We start from the raw sequence: 19,980 nt of genomic DNA on the forward strand, positions 1-19,980 counted from the left end.
AAAAAGTAAATAAGACAATGGAATACTATTCAGACTTAAAAAGGAAGGAAATTCTGACATATGCTATAATATGGATGAACCTTGAGGATATTATGGTGAGTAAAATAAGCCAATCACAAAAAGACAAATACTATAAGATTCCATTTATAACGAGGTACTCAGAATAGTCAAAATCATAGACGGAAAGTAGAATGGTAGTTGCCAGGGCCTGGGGGGCAGGGGAATGGGGAGTTATTGTTTAATGTGTATAGAGTTTAAGTTTTACAGGATGAACAGAATTATGGAAATGGATGGTGGTGATGATGGCACATTATGAATGTATTTAATACTACTGAACTGTATACTTTAAAATGGTTCAAATGATAAATTTTACATTATTTATATTTTACCATAATTTGAAAAGGCAAAAAATTAATTATATAAGAACATGTTAAACAATACCACATTGTTACTACACTAAAATCTGGTGAATTAGAGACCAGAAATTCTTGAGGAAAAAAAAAGTAAAAGAAGAGTCCCAAAGATCCACACCCACACACGTGCACCCTACTGCATGACCCTCCTCTCATCATTCAGAAGTTAGGACCACATTCAACACAAACCTCTACCCACACACTCATTCAAAGTATTTACCTGGTTTCTGGGTGTGATGCTACACATTGCAATAATGCCAGAGCGTTGCAAACTCTGTTAGACTGGTGTGCTGTCAAGGTGGGTGGGTTGATAGATGGATAAATATTTACAATTTCCTAAAAATGGAAATCAGCACCAGATGAACAAGGAACAACTTTAATTCCCATGGTATGAAAGCAAATAACTTTAATTCCACGTATCCTATAAGAAGCGAACCATTAAAAGAGGGGGAAGAAATAAACAATACTCCTATCCTTTCATCATAAATATACCTGACTGAGACTATCTGAGACATTTCTACATATATCTCTAGGAAGACCTCTATGGAGGCAACTGTGGTCAACCATACTTCCTCCTATATCCTGCATCATCTGTTGAGGCTTTCACTTGAGGGACTCATATTTATAATCCCCCCTTTTGTCAACACCCTACTTTTAGTTGCAGTGATGAGATAGCTAGCCAGAAAGTGTTAGTAAATCAACCACAGTGACTCACAAAAAAGTTTCTCCTTGGTCAGGTAGCAACCGCAAAAGGGGGAGATAAGAACATGGGTATATGTGTGGGGATATGTACAAACAGCAGGGAATATATGTATTCTCCGCCGAAAGGCAATGATTTGCTGAACACAATTCCATTTATCTTAATTGTAAAACTTTTACACAGAAAATGTTCCTATAAGAAAGATTAGTTTCTTGGGTACGTGTTGTAGGGACAGAATATGAATTTACTTAATAGATTAAAAAAATTGATCTAATTATTGGGAATTATGGACAATACTTTAAAGGATGATCATTCTATCTTGGTTCTTAGGACTATACTGTATCAATTTATTCCCCACAAATGACCGTTCTGGTCAGAACCAAATTTCAGTTATTTATTCTTCAATGTACAAGAATACCCACCTTTAATCCTACAGCTGTTATACCTTTATCTTAACATTTTCTTTCCCCAGAATATACCTTTCAGTTCTTATACCTTCCTTTCCATCCCCCCCCACCATGTAGTAAATATTATTTTGTAGCACTCTTAAAGTTGTGTTTCTCAAAGTGTAGCTCTTACACCATGTACATTGGAATCACCTGGGTGTGGGGGAGCTGCCTGTTAAAAATAGATTTTTCATCTTAGACTAAATATATCAAATCTCTTGGGTAGGATCCAAGAACCTGCACTTTAACAAGTACCTTAGACTTTTCTAAAACAGATTCTTACAAATGCTAACATTAAAAAATATATATACATTCTGGGACTTCCCTGGTGGTCTACTGGTTAAGGCTCCGTGCTCCCAATGCAGGGGGCCCGGGTACGATCCCTGGTCGGGGAACTAAGATCCCACATACTGCAACTAAGCCCGCGCACTGCAGCTACTGAGCCTGCATGCTCTAGAGCCCATGCACCGCGAGTAGAAAAGCCCGCATGCCACAACAAAAAGCCCACGTGCTGCAATGAAGACCCAGTGCAGTCAAAATAAATAAATAAACTAATTAAAAAAATAAAATTTAGGACTTCCCTGATGGCGCAGTGGTTAAGAATCCGCCTGCCCAGTGCAGCGGACATGGGTTCGATCCCTGGTCCAGTAAGACCCCACATGCCACGGAGCAACTAAGCCCGTGCACCACAACTACTGAGCCTGCATGCCACAACTACTGAAGCCTGCACGCCTAGAGCCCCTGCTCTGCAACGAGAAGCCACCGCAATAAGAAGCCTGTGCACTTCAATGAAGAGTAGCTCCCGCTCACCGCAACTAGAGAAAGCCCCCGCGCAGCAATGAAGACCCAACGCAGCCAAAAATAAATGAATAAATAAATTTATATTAAAAAAATAAATAAAGTTTTAAAAAATAATAAAAAGAAAAAAACCATCCTACCAAAGTTTTCATAATCATTTGGGCAAAGGCAGAGAGATACAAGTGTGATAAACAGGAATGACATGCAACTCATGGATATATACCCACCTGTAAAAGTGCTGCAATAGTACCAAATGAATGCCACAGCATGGGTGCAAGGTCAGGAACAGATTCTCTCTTTTTACTTAACTCCAGCAAAGCATTTTCCCTTGTCTCAGGACTGGACAGCTCATTGATCCACTGATAGATCTTTTCTCTATCCACCTGAGCCAGTGCAGTAGGCACAGGCTTCAAGTGAAAACAAGAAAGTAAACGTGAGTTTCATTAGAGTCAAATCAAGTCTTACTCTGCAGTAGCCTTTGGAGGGAACATATTTTTTGTAAATACTAGGGGAGCTTTTCTAAATACATATACTTGATGTAAATGAATTAAATCTATCAAAATCTAAAAGGCACACACTCTTTAATAATTCCATGTTTAGAAATTTATCCTACAGGTCTACTTGGGCTGTACTGAAGATATACCAGAATATTTACTGCTGCACTATTTTAAAAGCAGAAAACTTGAAGTCTATCAACATCTATCAATAAGGAACTGGTTAAATATACAGGGGTACATTTTTATATGGAATACTACATAGCCCCTTAAAAAAGAGTTAGCTCTATACTGTGCTGATACTAAATAAGAAAAAAAAAAAAAAACCAAAAAGGGTGCAGAACAGCATATACGCTTCCATTAACACACACATATATTCTTATATATTTATATACAACATTTCTAGAAGTACACATAAGAAACTGTTAACAGTAGTTACCTCTAAGGTTGGAATCTATATGGGAGACCTACTTGTCATTGTATACAATAAAATCTTCTGCATATAGTTTAAACTCTTTTTTTTAACCATGTGCCTATGATGGTTTTTGAAAGAAAAAGCCCTCCCCCACATTGCTCTTCCTTCCCCAGTAATTCCAGCATCCCCCTCCATGAAGCAGAAAATCTATGTAATTTGGAAAAACTCCCCCCTCTAATGATTCTTATACATATTGTACCTCCACCCCTCAGAGATTCATTCATTCCTTACTCGTGTAGGGACTATATAAACAGAACATGCTTTCTTTATTGTGCTAAAGAATCTCAATATTCCAAAAAATTTGAGCACTTCTATAATTCTTCACATTTGTCAAACAGGCTTGTTACCTTGGTTAAGTCCCTTAACTATTCTTATCTGGAAGATAAGATGGGAAACTAGAAAAATGATAACCATTGCTATTTCTGGCTCTAAAGTCCTAACAAATTCATGGTGATTTCCATCCCTAGTCCAATATTTTCTCACTTAATTTCCCCCCAAACCATGAGGAATTATAGGGTAGGTAGACAGAAAAAAGGGATCTACACTTGCAGATGAAACTACTAATGCTCAGAGGAATTAACTTGCTCAATTCACCCAAGTACAAAAGTTGCATATTCCAATCTTTCTTGAACCATATTACACCAGCTTCTCACACTATGCACATGTTCCCACTACACCTTAGTGTGATAGAATGATGACCTACCCATCGCACAGATATAAAAATAAGGAACAAAAAGGAAAACTGTGTTTGCTGAAGAACAGAATGAAGTCTAAGATGGACTTTGAGTAGTAGTCACATTTACTCAAGCTGAATAATTGCCTTCTATAAATGGAAGCTTGATTAGAAGTTTTTAGTTTAACGTTTATCATTTCTCTTGCTTGCTAGAATGAACCACAAGGTGTTCTGCTAAACAGACTAAAATACCATGTAATTTAAGTCCTCTTTAAGTGCCTCAGAGTAATCTGCTAAAAGTTGCTTTGTAATTCCCATCAGTGATGCACCTCAAGAAAACATAGGCTCCTAAATGATGCAGAAGGAATAGTTTTCCTGCCCTCCGCTCCCAACAGCAAAAACAGTATGGTCCAAGCACTTGACTTTTCTATGTTACCACAGATAGGCCCTTGACTTTAAAAATTATTTTTGGAAATGTAATTCCCACCAGAAGATAGGATATGTTTACATTTAGAGTATTACATCACCTTAAAAGCTCAGTAGAAACAAGGGCTAAAATTTTAGCTTTGGGTTTCCTGCCCACAGTCTCTTGGATGACCCACAATCCTAAAGAGGGCCCCACAGACAATGCTCCAGCAATATAGTGTCTATCCTGATTAGTCATTACTCATTCCTAGAGGCCTGTCATCCAGACACCACCATCAGTAGACTCCATCACCCTCTCTAAAGCCAATTTGTGACTTGTACCCAGCACCCTGTACCCTATCCTGTCCTGGGGAACCCTAGGTGAACAACGCCAGGCTGCACTGGTAGACACCAGTCAGCATATTGTGGCTTCTGAACACCAGGTCCTATCTCCACATATGACGTTTCCAGAGCTGGCTTGACTACAGCAGAGGAGATCGTGCCCCTGGAGTGGTGCTGGCACTCTGGAGGGTCAATATCTGGTGCCTACTTGGGTCCCTAAGGCCATGACAACCTGCTGCCAGTAATACTCCAACTTCTGCAGCCTCCATTGGACTTTAGTTCTAAGAGAGCTATGGATGCCAGGTAGGTGGTAATGTGGCCCTCAGGTATAAGCTTAGAGATGAGTTCTGCAGCCACTCTAACAACCAGAAGGCAGTTAGGGCAGTTTGGTACCAGGAAATATCTGAGGTAGGGACCCTCTTTTTCATCACCCCTGATGAATTTTGCCCCAAATTTAATAGGAGGAGTTAGTTTAAACCCACTGAATACCTATTTGTTATCGGATGAATACAATTATTTCTTAAAATAAAAGTGAGAGCTCACATACATAGTGCTTACTCTGTCAGGCACTGTCTTAAATAAATACTTGTCATTACCACCCTCATTTCATAGATGAGAAAACTGAGACGTTATTTAAAAGTTAAGTGGCAAAGCCTAGGATTTGAATTCAGGTAGTCTGGCAGCAGAGTCCATACTCTTAACTGCCTTGCTAATGCTGCTTCTCACTTGCCTGAAAGATTAGGTCTGATCTAAACACAACTTTCCAAAAAACTATTTCCTGTGACCTAGACAAAAGAAATAGGAAATATATAAAAATCTCAGACAAAAATTAAAATGTTACTGCTGTTAGTTCAGCAGAATCTGAAAAACAATCAACACCCATGAACAATATCATTGATACTAAGAGAAATTCTCTACTTATTGAGATTATGAGGTACTTAATAACCATCATTTTAATGGGAAAAGTCAGTGAAATAGTTTGACATAGTTCCCTGTGTCAAATCATGGCTCAGATGGGCATAATTCAGCTAGTGATAACCACCAACACACACACACACACACACACACACACACACACACCCCTTCCCTACCAACATTAACAAGTAATTTTATAACACACAAGGAAAGTTAGTTATTTTGGAGAATAAAAAGGAAGTATTTTTGCTCTTTTTTTTTTTTTGGCCGTGCTGCTTGCCTTGAAGGATCTTGGAACCCGGGCCCCGGCAGTGAAAGCGCCGAGTCCTAACCACTGGACCGCCCGGGAATTCCCATATATTTACATTTTGAATTACGCACTGATTTCTATATTAACTTATATTACCAGACGACTGATAAAATACTTTGGACTTCATCCCTGAATAAAGCCCCAAAGCACAACTCCAGCATCTTACTAGATCTTGATGGTAATAAAAACCCCAAATGCATCTGACTCTCCTTCTGAATCCCAAAGATCGTTTAGGCACACCTGTCACAAAAATGTTAGAATCTGAAAATTGATGCCTTCCTAAAAGGGAGTGGGAAGTAAAAGAGGGGGTGGGTAGATGAGGAAAAAGAGGGAAATGTACTGTACTTTTATTTATTTATTTATTATTATTATTATTTTTTTTTGCGGTACGCGGGCCTCTCACTGTTGTGGCCTCTCCCGTTGCAGAGCACAGGCTCCAGACGCGCAGGCTCAGCGGCCATGGCTCATGGGCCCAGCCGCTCCGCTGCATGTGGGATCTTCCCTGACCGGGGCACAAACCCGTGTCCCCTGCATCAGCAGGTGGACTCTCAACCACTGCGCCACCAGGGAAGCCCTATTTATTTATTTTTTAAAATTAATTAATTTATTTATTGGCTGTGTTTGGTGCTTGTTGCTGCACACAGGCTTTCTCTAGTTGCGGCGAGCTGGGGCTACTCTTTGTTGTGGTGCGCAGGCTTCTCATTGTGGTGGCTTCTCTTGTTGCGGAGCACGGGCTCTAGGTGCGAGGGCTTCAGCAGTTGTGGCACGTGGGCTTGGCTCCAGAGCGCAGGGTCAGTACTTGTGGCACAGGGGCTTAGTTGCTCCGCGGCATGTGGGATCTTCCCAGACCAGGGATCAAACCTGTGTTCTCTGCATTGGCAGGCGGATTCTTAACCACTGTGCCACCAGGGAAGTCCCTGTATTGTACTTTTAAAAAGCATGGTTTCATTGAATGATCACAGCACCGTGGTTATAATCCTCATTTTACAACTGATGGAACTATGAGTAAACGGTGGGCAGACTTCCTCCTCCTCCAATTCTCTATTTAAAGATTACCTCTAAAGATTCCTAGTTCAATTGCTATAATTCTTTAAATTTATAATTTACTAATACATTTCTGAGGCTGTGGCTGATACAATCTACCAGCACACACCGTCCAGTGGTAGAGAAGCAAATTTATCTGATTTCCCTTTTGGAAACTACCTAACTTAAACACATTAACAATAACGGCAGGATACTACCACAAAAGCAGAGGGTAGCATTTCTTGAATTGAAATCTCTGGATCTTTTCCTCAGAAAAATACACAATTTCAAACTGTTTTGCACATAATTTATTTTTACCTAAAATTTATACATAATTTCAGGGAACTCACAGATCCTGCCTGTACCCCTTTTACAGACCTAGAATTAAGAACATGTTGTCAAGTTTAAGAATAAGAAAGACCTTGGGAATTCCCTGGTGATCCAGTGTTTAGGACTCTGACCTTCCACTGCAGGGGGCCCGGGTTTGATCCAGGGATCGGGGAACTAAAATCCTGCAGGCCGTGTGTGGTGCAGCCAAAAAAGAATTAAAAATAATAAGAAAGGGCTTCCCGGGTGGCGCAGTGGTTGAGTTGAGCCTGCGCGTCCGGAGCCTGTGCTCCGCAAGGGGAGAGGCCACAGCGGTGAGAGGCCTGCGTACCACCAAAAAAAAAAAAAAAAAAAAAAAAAAAAAAAAGACCTTGATTTGCAAGTAACTACACAAGTACATAACTGGAATGCACACTGGATTGGGAGCTAGAAGTGGCTTCAAAACAGTTTTGCCATTTTTACCATTGTGTGACCTAGAATAAATCATTTACTTTTCTAAGCCTCCATTTTATCATTGGTTATATGAGGGAACTAAATTAATTATCAAAGTCTCAGCTCTAAAATCTCAAAAATTTCTTTCTTTAGTTACAAGTGAGAGACTAAACTAACTGGCTACAAAAAAATCAGTTTGGGCTTCCCTGGTGGCGCAGTGGTTGAGAGTCTGCCTGCCGATGCAGGGGACGCGGGTTCGTGCCCCGGTCCGGGAAGATCTCACATGCCGCGGAGCGGCTGGGCCCGTGAGCCATGGCCGCTGAGCCTGCGCGTCCGGAGCCTGTGCTCCGCAACGGGAGAGGCCACAACAGTGAGAGGCCCGCGTACCGCAAAAAAAAAAAAAAAAAAATCAATTTTACTGAGGTACAATTTGCATACAACACAACTTCTAAGTGCACCCATTTAAGTGTACATTTCAATGAATTTTGAGAAACCTATATACCCAAGTAACCACCACCACAATCAAGATACATTACTGGACATTCCATTATCCCCCCCAAATTCTCTATACTCCTTTCAGAAAACCCCACACCCAGCCCTCTACTATAGACTAGGTTTGATTTTTTCTAAGAACTTTTAATAGGAGGCAATGTTTACTGAAATACTATGTGCCAGTCACTGTGGATTACCTCAAATTATTCTCAAAATTCTAAGAGGAAACAGGTTCAGGGAGGTTTAATATACTGAAGTTTACACAAGCAAGTATATGGCAGAATTACATTGAAACTCTAGTCTACTCTCTAGAATCAGTGAGTCCTACTTTGTCTATAGGACTGAAATCACAAATATTCCTCCAAGTTGAAGAAATTATTTAAGAACCCAATACAGAAGTTTAAGTTTGATATTCTGTTACAGTTGGATTTGAGTAAATAGTGGGTTCAATTAACATACCCAGAGGCAAAGTCATTTATGAGAAGTCTGATTTGAACTATTAGTTATCAGCCTCAACACTTCCAACATCAAAAACAAGATCAATTACATGTAACTATATACTTTTAGCTATAACCTACTTAGAGTCAGTGGTCCTTTCCTTTTAACAGATGTGTTAAAAAATGTCTGTACTATCAACTAGGAGGGACTCATTCTCCTCCTTCCTGTTTATTGGTTTGTATGTGGAAAATGTATTTCAAGTAACATTTTTCTTTCAGTGAAGCTTAAGACATTTATCAAAGTGAGTCACCAATGGTTAACTCCAAGTGTCACTAACACAGGGTACTGATAGTTGGTCTTCCACTTCTGAAAAATCTTAACAGAATGTGAAAAGAAGATATTTAGAACTTAGAAAAGATCCACATTTACCCATAAATGGGAAAGAAATATGATCCCCCCTCTTGAGTAAACTAAAAAATTGTTGTTGATGGCTCTCTTAAACAGAAAATGGCCAAATCTATCAATAAAATTTCATGTTCGAGGACCAAAACAGCTGTTGGTTTTCTTATCGATGAATACATGATAGTGAATAAAAAATGGAATTAGATTGAAATAGAGATTATTTCTGGTCTGGAGATGACTCAACACGTGGCTTTGGGTGTCTACATAATGATGATACAACAAGAAAACACCTTTCTTAATAGTGCCAAAGGGAAACACTAAATTAGCTTAACTATCCTCATATCTTTATAAAATATGGGCCAGAATGTTCTTCAAAATAACTTTTTAAAAATGGAAGTGAATAAACAAAGAAAAGTTGGTTAATTTGCTTAAATCTTCAATAGGAGACAGCTGTCTGAATTAGATCCTTCAGAGTGCTTAATGTTCTTTCTACTTGCCAAAGAGGAGGGGTCTAGCACTGCTTCAGCGAAGAGATATAAAATGACTAATGCAGCTGCTGGTTACATGGAAAGTGAGGAAAAAGCAAGGGTTTAAGGATGTCAGAATTGCCACTGGAAATTAGTGGGGAAAAAAAACAAAAAACGAAGCATACCCAATGCATCTCCTAAAGGTTTACATTTGGCTGTTTTAGATCACTAGTATAACATTCATTACAAAAGACCCATTGTATGTGAAGATCTGTGGTACTATTAAGCTGAAGCAGTCTTCAAGGTCCATAACAGGTGATTTGTTACTTTGCTGAGGCAGGAATTAGAGTCCCAAGGCTGAAGTCTGGGAGCAAGTCTTTTAACCAATGAATGAACATAGCCAACCACTGAGCACTCTCTTATTCTTATTTAAAACAATCCTGTGGGGTATTTCTGTTTCTATTTAGTAGATGTGAGAAAGAAATTACATTCTGCAATGGCAATAATGAAGATGTTAAGATGTATTCTGCAAAGAATGAGAAGAGTCCACTATACTACAAATTGCTGGCATAATAAAATACTAAAGGAAAGAGTCAAAATTTAAGACACATCCCAAATGATCTCAATTCCTCCATCTAGTGAATAACATCCTGCATTCGTATGTGATCACATTCTCCTTTGATAGTACTATCACCCTAGCTGAAGTGATTTACTTGTTATTTTAAAAAAAAGAAATAAAGATACACACAAATTTTCATCATTAGACAAAAAGTAAGCATCTTCTCAAGCTGTTTAGATTACTGCAGGCACTGCTGCATGTATTATTAACTCCTCAATTTCTAGTGAGGGATATATACCATTAGTGTCCCTTTACCCAGATCAGAATAACACAGGCAGTTTAGCCTAATGGAAGGCATTAAGGGTTGGGAAAGAGGTGGCTCAACTTTTTTTTGCTTCAGATTCACTAACCAAATATTCCAGTGAATGAGTGGTACAAATGAACTTGTCAGAGCTTTTGTGTAGTCCAAACAGCATAACAGGTTAAAAAGTATCAAAAGCTCAATTTCTAAATAAAGGTAAGGCACTATAAATTTACTTGAAGAAACACGTACTGAGTTTTTAAGTAATGAACCACAGCTCTAATATCTGTTCAAAAGATGTATTAGGGAGCAACTGAAAAGGAACTGAATAGGTAGAGTCTGGGGAGGCACAGGGGAAAGAGCAGCTTGGTATCAAAGCCTAGAGAAGACAATCAGATTTTGAGAGATGGATGAGCCAACCTTAGCAGAATCCTTTGTTTAACCTGCCCCCCTCCTACCAGCAACAACCTCATTTTCTGACTAGCTTCTTCCCATATTACATGTAAAATCTGGAAGAAACAAAAGAGCTGGGGAAATTGCAGTCATCTAGTTAAGAGATATATAAAAGGTACCTCTCTCTGTGAAAAGTTACAAACACTTTAGAAACTTGGTGCCAGGAGGCAGAGATGCCACTTGCCCTGGAAATGACAATGCTGTCTATAGCCTAGTCACACTCAGCTCACTTTCTGACTTTAAAGTTGAGGCAACTTTTGTCCTCTATTTAGGATTTATGTTATTTTGCCTGGTAATGCAACTTCAGTATATTACTCTCTCCTTAAGTCACTTCACCTTGGTTAAACTGAAAAAGTTGGATGGGCATTCAGAAGAATATGCTCGAATCACAAGATCCTGTCTGCCTATTACGGCTATTTGCTCTCAGTAGTCACCTCCCTCATCTATATGGCGTCATTCAGCAAAATATTTCAGCCCTTACTTGGTGCCAGGAACTGACTTGGCACTGGAGTAACCATATAAACAGAACCCACATGATCCCTGTCCCTGACCTCAAAAGGGGGACAAATAACAAACAAGTAAATTAATACAAGAATTACAAATTGGGATCAATTCTTTGAAGGGTACTCTAACAGAGAAAAGTTGGGGGGTTACAGAACTACTTTAAATAGGGCGGTCAGGGACGGCAACTCTAGGGTGATTTAGACAGAGACCTGAGGGAAAAGGAGCCGGACACCCACATGGGGGTGTGTGTGTGTGTGTAAGAGATGCAACCTGGAATGGAAAAGCGTTAAGTAGAAGAGATGTAACGGCGGCCAGTGTAGCTGGAGCCTGGGGAGCAAGTGACAGAAGAGACTGAAAACCTGGGTAAGGAACATAACGTTCAGAGGGCCTTGTAGGCCAAGGCAAAGAGTCTGGATTTTCTCTCAATGCAATGGGAGACCACAGGATTACTTCACATAGGTTAATTTACTCTATCTGTTTTTCTTGGTAAAAGATCACGCTGGTAAAATGAGATGTGTGAAAAAAGGTTTTAAGCGCAGAGAACCGTCAGTCGGACATAGTAACTATTCGCTTCTCCAGGTCTCGGATTTTGCATCTGTAAAGCAAGTGGTTTGAGCTAGAAGCCATTTCCTCCCCGCCGCGATGTGCCTAAGCAGGGAGCTCCAAGAGCACGGGCAGTGTCAGGCGGACTGCGGAAGTCCCCTCGCCCCCGCCAACGCCAAGCACGGAACTGGCGCCCTGAAACTGTTGGTCAGCGAAATGAATCAATGAATGGCCCGTCCGGGCCGCGAGGGAGGCGCTCCAGCCGCGGGACCAGGCCCTGGGGCCAGAAAAGAACGCGCTACGCGGCGTCAGAGGCCGCGGGAGCTGGCCGGCGAGGAAAGTGGGGGCCGGCTCCGCCACAGCCAAGCGCGGCGAGGAAGGGGGCCGGGGCTTCGCGGGTTGAGGGCAGGAGGAGCAGCCCGACACAGGGAGCGAGGAAAGAAGGCCGAAACGCCGGGCTGAGGAGGCGTTCTGGGCCCAGGCTGGGCGGCCCAGCCACTTACCGCAGCCGTTGCCAGACTGTGCATGTTGGGAGCGGCCGCCGGTCTCCTCCCACCGCCGGACACGCCCGACCCGCGTCCCAGCTTCAGCGCCTCTGCCGCTGAAGCAGATAAGCCGCCACAGCCACCATCCGCCTCCGGCTGGCTCCGCCCCTTCGCAGCCCCTCTGACCTTTCACCCCTGACCCCGCCCACACAACCTCTTCCCGCCTCCCAGCTCTTAGAGCTAACAGTTGTAGAGTTTGTCCTTTGTCCCTTAAGTTTCAGGACAGGAAGGACATCCGCCACCTACTAGTCCCCGCATCCCCGGCTTGGAGCAGGTATCTCCAGAGAAGGGCGTGAACTCTGACCCTTCTCCGGAGGCCAGTGAAGGGCGGGAAAAGCCGGGCAGTCCCGGGAGGACAAGTAGTGCGCATGCCCAACTGGGCTCAGTAGGAGGGAAACGGTGGGAGGGTGAAAGTGTATGAAGTAAGAAGTGCGCATGCGTACTACGGTCAGGGCTGGGGCGAGACTTCGCTCGGCACTGGGGCGGGGCGAGGGCGTAGAAGGGGCGGAGTTTTCAGGCTGGCGCGCACGCGCCTCATCTGGTCGCGTCGGGTGTGCGTGCGTGCGTGCGTGTTTGCGTGTGGTCACAGTTCCCGCCATCAGCCGCTCTCCCTGACTGGGGGAGCGAGCGGCCCCTCTCTTTCGTGCCCGGTGTCCCTTCCTTCCTAACCCCCGGCTCCTCCCCCTCCGTGAGACTCCGTGCTTCCGGCAGGCCTGTCCGAGGCTCCGGACTCGCAGGCACAGGTAAGGTGGGCCCGGCGAGCGTCTCAACTGAGCCTTTTTATCCTGGCGCCCCAACCCTGGCTCCCCTAGCTCCCCCGGCCCACCCACACCGTGCGGTCCGCCCACTTGGCGTTCACTCTTACGGAGTTCGCCCCGCTGCTGCTCAGCCCGCCCCCATTCTCGCGACGCCCCCTCTGGCCTCACAGGTACTCCACTTAGGTCTTTTCCCAGGCTTTTCCTCTTCTTTGACCTGGTTTTTACCGTCACTCGCTCCCTCCGCGACCCGAACCTGACCCCTCTTTGCTAGGGGCTGTTGTCGTCCGCCACTCGTCCCTTAGAGAGGCCTGCTATCTCTTCAGGTGACTTCCGTTGCCGCACGTCCATCAGGCCTTGGGATATGATACTGTTTCACTCTCTTGGCTGTTCCTCACCTTCTCTTTCCTAACCATTTCTCACTAAAAGGCATGATTTGTATTTTTTAGTGCCTTTGGTTGGTCCCCATCTATAGCCATCAGATCAGGTTGTCAGGTTTACCTGTTTTAGGTCATGATCCGTGAAAGGAAATGATAATTGACCACAAAATTCTGTCTGAAGAGTTGACCTGTAGTGGTTTTGTAATCCTTTCAAAATTTAGGCTCTGGGTAAATACCTTTTTTGGGGTGGCAGTGTCTGACAAGTCTCTAACAGGAAAAGCTATCAGAGGATGTCAAGTAGGCAGTTGGGATATACTGGGTTGGAGCTCAGAGGAGAGCTCTGAGCTGGATATATAGGTAAACGTATATAATATATAGATGTCATCTGTCATGTTGATAGTAATTGAAGCTATGGATGTGGATGAAATCACCTAAAGAGAGTACAGTGCTAGAAAAGAAGGGGACCTAGGATGGAGCACCTGAGGGATTCTTGGTGTTTAGTAATCGGATAGAGGAGTACAAGTCTTGTAGAAAAGGTAAAGGAAGTTATCAGTAATGTTGAATTCTGCTGAAAGGTAAAGTTGAATGAGGACTGAAAGGCCTGTTGACATCAAAGTAATCGATGATCATAGGGAGAGATGTTTGATGGAGTAAAATGGTTATCTGTGTTCAGTCCTAGGTTGTTCTCCTTTTACTCTTCCCTTCCACCCTGTGCTTTAAATTCTACCTGTATATTGATGAGAAGTTTTATTTCCAGCGTGTTCCCTTTGTTTTCAGCTCAAGATCTAAATAGCTAACTGTCTGCTTGACATCTCAACTTGATTTTTTTTCTTAGGCATTTCAAATATAACATGTCTGAAACCAGTCTTAATTCTCTCCATACGCAAATGCTTTCTCTTCTGGTATCCTGTTTCATTAAGTGGTATATCCATTTATTCATTTACATAGTGTAGAAACTTGAAAACCCTCATCCCATGTATCTATACCCTCTTCAGGTTCTGTTAATTCTTACTTTCATTGTATGTCTTGAATATATTTCTGTACATTTTCATTAGCACTTTTCTAGTTCAAGCCACAGTCCTCTCTCACCTGGACTTAATGTTTCCTATATTCTCATCTGTAAAGTGGGAATAATAATCACCTTATTGGATTGCTATGAGGATTAAATTAAATAACCATGGTAAGCACCTGATGTAGAGTAAATAGCCAGTGAGCATTCATTGTTATTGTAATTGTCGTTATAAGCCGAATCACTTCAATACTCTCCTGTCTGGTTGTCCTAATTTCTTTCATTCTTGCTCCTTTCACTCTCTTCCCCAGACCCAAACAAACCACATCACTTTTCCATTCAGCAGTAACACATCATTTCTCTGCTTAAAAACCCACCCCGGTCCTTAAATCAGGTACCCTATTATAATCTTTCATCATGCCCGAACTTTATCCATTTTTCAGAACTTTTAATTATATATTTACTTGTGTGATTATTTAAAATGTGTCTTCTACTAGAATATGGGTTAGGAACTATTTCATTTCTATTTCTCAAGAATTTGTTAAATGAATAAATAAATTGGAGCTTGCTATAAGAAGCATCATGTCTTTGGGAAACACCAGCTTCTTGATATTCTTGTCATCTGATGACAAACATCTTTTTTCACTCTGCAGACAAATTAAAGGACACAAAAGACCAAAGGGTTTTCCAGCTTTGGATGATTTTACCCATTCTTATGTCATAGAATCATTCAGATTTTAGACTCTTTGAATTGGAGATAAACTTTATCTAGGTCAACTTCTCTCTTTACTTTCAGTGACCACACTAATTTTGTGCATTTGTTTTATGGCTCTTTTTAGGAAAGAAAGCCCTTAGAAATCAGAGCAGTGTTTATATATTTTAACAACAGGTTAAACTATGAGACCAGTGAAGATGAGGTTTCCAAAAATTTATATAAAGGAAAATTCCATGTTTAAGTAAGTGGTTGGTGGTAGTTATGGAAGAAAATACTAAAATTTAATAATTTGTGTGTGTAGAACGGGATTTATGTTGAGAAATTGAAAATTAAAAGTAGGAGTGCCAAACACAGAAGCATTTGGATTTATTTTGTAGATAGTGATGAACTGTTAAAAATGTTTGGGAAAAAGTTTCAGTTAAGCAAGATGAATAAATTCTAGAGATAAGCTGTACAACATTGTACCTATAGTTAACAATACTGTATTGTACACTTAAACGTTTGTTAAGAGGGTAGATCTCATGTTAAGTATTCTTACCACAGTAAAATAAAAAAAAAAATTTTTAATGTTTGGGAGGGGTATTAGCATCAGTAGCACATATTTTCGCATTTACTAAGTGCCTGTTATTTTGTTGGGAGTACAAAAGAAAATAAGACAGGGCCCCTCCACCCTCCCCCTGCCCCCTTTAGAGAGAAAGTTAAGGAGACACACTTTAGTTGGTAAGAGATAAAAAAGAATAGCCCTTTAGAAAGGGTATTATAGGGTAAAGGATTTATTGGATAGAAAAATCTTGAGAGAATGGAGACTGGAAAGTGGTTGCTACAAATCATTGGGGATGCGATAAGGTAGTGGTTAAAAACATGGCTTCTGGTGCTAGACTTAGTTTTGTCTCTTACTGACTCTGTAACCATGCATAAATTACCTGATCTCTCTAAGCCTCAGTTTCCTCATTTGTAAAATAGAGATATTAATAATCCCCATCCTTTAGGATTGTTGTGACGATTATGAGATATTGCATGTATGGTGCTTAGTACTGTGCTTAGTAAATGTTGCATAATAAATATTAGGTGGGAAGAATGGCAAAGTGATGCATTTCTGAATTAGGGTAGTAGTGATGGAAAGACTGTTTTAGATAAATGAGAATGAGGTTAAAGCTGATGCTAAGATCTTTTTGTCTGAATGACTGGAAGGACAAATGTAGGGAAGTCTGGGGAGTCTCTTAAAGAGGGCGTGGACTGTGTCATGTTCACATGTGTATCCCTAACACAGTGTCAACAGATTGGAGTAGCTCAATAAATGATTTTTTACCAAGTGAACAAAGGAGTTTAAAGTTGACGTTATAGTATTCAAGAAGGCAGTGAGAAATGTTTGGGTAGAGCTTCAGGGAAAGTTGAGACTTTGAGAGGCCTAAATTTGGGAAACAAGCCCATGAAGATAGTTTTGAAAGAAAAGTAAAAGCCAAGTTTACCCACCTTTTGAAATTTGTATCAACACATCATGGAAGTGGTATTTTAAGATTTAAGACATCCAGTTATGTAACAATGTTTATAAAGTCAACAAAGGATATATTCTTTTTTCATTGCCTTCTTAGTTTCAAAATGTAGCAGGAGTAAATTAAAAAAGACACAAATTGATGAAGGTGCGTGCTCCTGGAGTCCCTCATTTTCCACAGCAGATATATCCCTAGAGTTCTGTTGATTATGTGTATGTGTGTATATGTGTATCTTGAGCATTAAATGTTTTCTATAAAGTAATTTGTGGTTTTTAAGTAGTCAAAGGTTAATTTTTGTTGTATAAAATTTTGTAACAAAATTTTGTTGTATAAAATTGTATAAAAATTTTAATGCTGTAAATGAATTTTTTTAAAAAAAGGCACACTTACATTTTCTTTAGCTGAGTTGATGGCTCCCGGAGAACTGGCATAGCTGCAGAATATGAGTAGTTCCCCAAGAAGAGCGCATTGCCTTTGGCACAAGGATCAGAATAAAGGTGAATTGTTATTACATAGGGTTTTTCAGTAAAAGTCACTGAAAAGTAAGTAATGTTTTTATTTTGGTTATATGTTTCCAAGAGTATGCAAACTGGCAAGAATTGACAGTTTTCTTCTATTTTGTAGTAATAGTTTTGTGCTTTAGCACGCTTTCTTAAACCACAGAATACCCTCTGGATAAGAATGTTTTCAAAGAAGTACCTAAAATATGAGCATTTAAATAACTGTAGAGGGTATAGAAACATTTTGCCAGTGTGGTTGATTGAGCTTTCATAGACTGCTCAAAATTGAACAGTAATTTTAACAATAGTGAAGAAATTTAGGGAATGGGGAATCTCTTTGGATGTACTTAAAGAATAATTGGTTTTCCTTGTACTTTGTCTTCCTAATATTGCTTTGATAGTGAATTAACATTACAGAGTTCAGTGAAACCTTGTCTTTGTCCTAGGTTCATAGAAAGTTTAACTGTTACTGGATCATGCTAGATACCAAAAAGGAAACTTAGTGTTCTTTCTCTTAACCAGGTAGGGCAAACCCTGATAATATGATCAGTGTACAAAAGTAAATATAGTTAATTCATTTAGTGCAAGAGCAGATAATGGACTAGCTTGAGGCATTAAGAAAAAATCTTATTGATTCTGCCAATTTTATGTCCTGTACCTTTTAGATTTTTTCTCATAGAAGAAAGAGAGATTGCTAGTAGAAATGGTTAAGAAAATGTTCAATATCTGATGTAAAATTTTATACAAACCAAAACTCTGCATCAAAATGTGTGAGAATTATATCTAGAGAAATCATGTATTACATATAGAGAGAATTATATAGAGGGAAACAGAAGTAACCAATAAAGTTTTTTTATTGAACTTTCAAATCTTCATCTCCAAATCTTGTTAAATAATCCAATTTTTAAAAATATGTTTTTGTTGGAGGAATTCAAGGTCAATGTCCTTTACTTGTGTTTTGGTCTTTAAGGTAATTTAAGATAATTGGGTTTTATGTTATTCGCTTTTAATTTGGCACCCTGACATAAGGAAAGATGAGGTAATTTGATAAACCTCTTTCTTTAAGTGGAGTTTCTTCATTGAACAATAAATTATATGAATTCCAGTTTAGGCAAGTTTACTAATGTTTTTTGTTTTAATAATGCATTCTGTAACTGCATATTCTTGTTTTTCATAAATGATTTTTCTCTCATTGAATCTTAACAAGATATGTGGACAGCTTTGCATTTAGGAGAAATTCAGATGCACATAGAAAAAGCCTATATGTAGTATTCAGAAGATGAGGTATACAGTGCAGAGTGATACTCTTGCAGAGAGCTTAGTAAACATAATCCTATATCGGCCATATAAAAGGGATTTATGGTTCTGGTATCTGCTGCTGTATATTTTAACAGTAAATCGAATAAAGTTGATAGTGTTGATTTGTTCATTATTCTTGAATAATGAGTTTGTTTATTGTGTGCCAGACACTGTCCCAGTGGGGATGCAAAGATTAAAGAACATACTCCCTGTCTTCAAACAGCAAAGTCTAGCTAGAGAGAGACAAAGAGGTAAATAGACAGTTTATAATACAATATGGTAAATGCTCTACTAGAGGTAAGCACAGGGTACAACAGAAGAGAAGAGCATTCAATGCTGTCAGTGTGGATATGGGGTGAGAGAAAAAGTGAAAGATAGCTAGGAAAGCCTTCTTAGAGAAAATAATATCTAAATTGAGTTTTGATTTTATAGCCAGGAGAAGAAAAAAAAGGGGGTGCTGGGGGATGGGGAGAGTAGGTAAAAATCCTGCAGAGGTAGACCGCAGTGTGTGCAAAGGTACAGTGGCTTGAGAACATATGCTGTTTTTAGGGAAATTGTAGGTAGTTCAGATGGCTGGATTTGGAGGGTTTGTTGGGGATAGAGAGGTAAGCAGGGCCTGGATCATGAAGAGTGTTTATGCCATGTTAATGAGTCTAGATTTAATTGTGAGGGCATTGGGGAGCTGTTGAATGATATTGAAGAGAGTGATGTGATTTGACCTGAAGTTCACTATAAAGATGTCTGGAAGGTATATGGAAGTAGAAATGACAACCTTACCTTCCATTTCCAGTCCAATACCAATAATCATCAAGAGAGAAGTCAAAGATAACTCATGTTTCTGGCATGGGCAACTGGAGTAGGAGAGGGGCCACATATTCTTGGCAGTGCTGAGAGACAGAGTGGAAAAAATCTCAAGGCTGTATCTAAAGATGAAGCACCAAATTATTAATTGTAAAAAAAAGCATTACAAACACATTGCTGGCCCAGATTTTGTAGTTACTAGTTTGAGCAAAATGTCACATTAACAGGTCTGTAAACAGCAGTGGCCTCTATTACTTTGATGGATTCATACATCCAGCCAATTATGCTATCTGAATCTGGCCACAATTAGGCACTCAAAAAATTTGATGAGATGAGTGAGTAATAGTAGAGGACTTACAATGCATAATACCTTTAACTATTCAAAGTAGTTTCATATCTCTCTTTAAAGTTATTCTTAGCTGTTTGATGTACGGCACCTAGAGGCCTTGAACTAGGATTCCCCAGGCTGTATTCTACCTACAGGTGGATTTTGTTTGATTTGTGGCTTTAAAAAATAAGTTTGAATTCATTGCCCACAATTTAAAATGGGTAGTTGACAGAAAATATGGAT

General features: G+C 40.2%; 2 protein-coding genes across 11 annotated transcripts in view; one reads left to right on the plus strand and one right to left on the minus strand.

Annotated features, from left to right (window-relative positions):
- Nucleotides 1-12,854, minus strand: part of CNOT9 (CCR4-NOT transcription complex subunit 9) — a 28,409-nt gene extending 15,555 nt beyond the window's left edge. The window contains exons 1-3 of the mRNA XM_067740589.1: nt 12,416-12,854; nt 2,585-2,764; nt 634-749 (exon numbers count right to left, since the gene is read on the minus strand). Of these exons, the coding sequence (XP_067596690.1) occupies nt 634-749; nt 2,585-2,764; nt 12,416-12,439 (320 nt within the window). The 5' untranslated portion in view covers nt 12,440-12,854. The remainder of the gene's footprint in view (nt 1-633; nt 750-2,584; nt 2,765-12,415) is intronic.
- A 127-nt stretch (nt 12,855-12,981) lies between these two features.
- Nucleotides 12,982-19,980, plus strand: part of USP37 (ubiquitin specific peptidase 37) — a 90,618-nt gene continuing 83,619 nt past the window's right edge. For 2 of the 10 annotated variants that reach the window (XM_067740599.1, XM_067740600.1), the window contains exons 1-3: nt 12,982-13,200; nt 17,211-17,351; nt 19,819-19,892. The gene's annotated coding sequence lies outside the window, so the exon portion shown is untranslated. Of the gene's footprint in view, nt 13,201-13,353; nt 13,386-17,210; nt 17,832-19,818; nt 19,893-19,980 lie in introns of those variants that run through there. The other 8 variants (XM_067740591.1, XM_067740590.1, XM_067740593.1 and 5 more) reach the window with 8 other exon arrangements.

The sequence above is a fragment of the Pseudorca crassidens genome, chromosome 6 (genome assembly GCF_039906515.1).
Source record: "Pseudorca crassidens isolate mPseCra1 chromosome 6, mPseCra1.hap1, whole genome shotgun sequence".
Lineage (NCBI taxonomy): Eukaryota > Metazoa > Chordata > Mammalia > Artiodactyla > Delphinidae > Pseudorca > Pseudorca crassidens.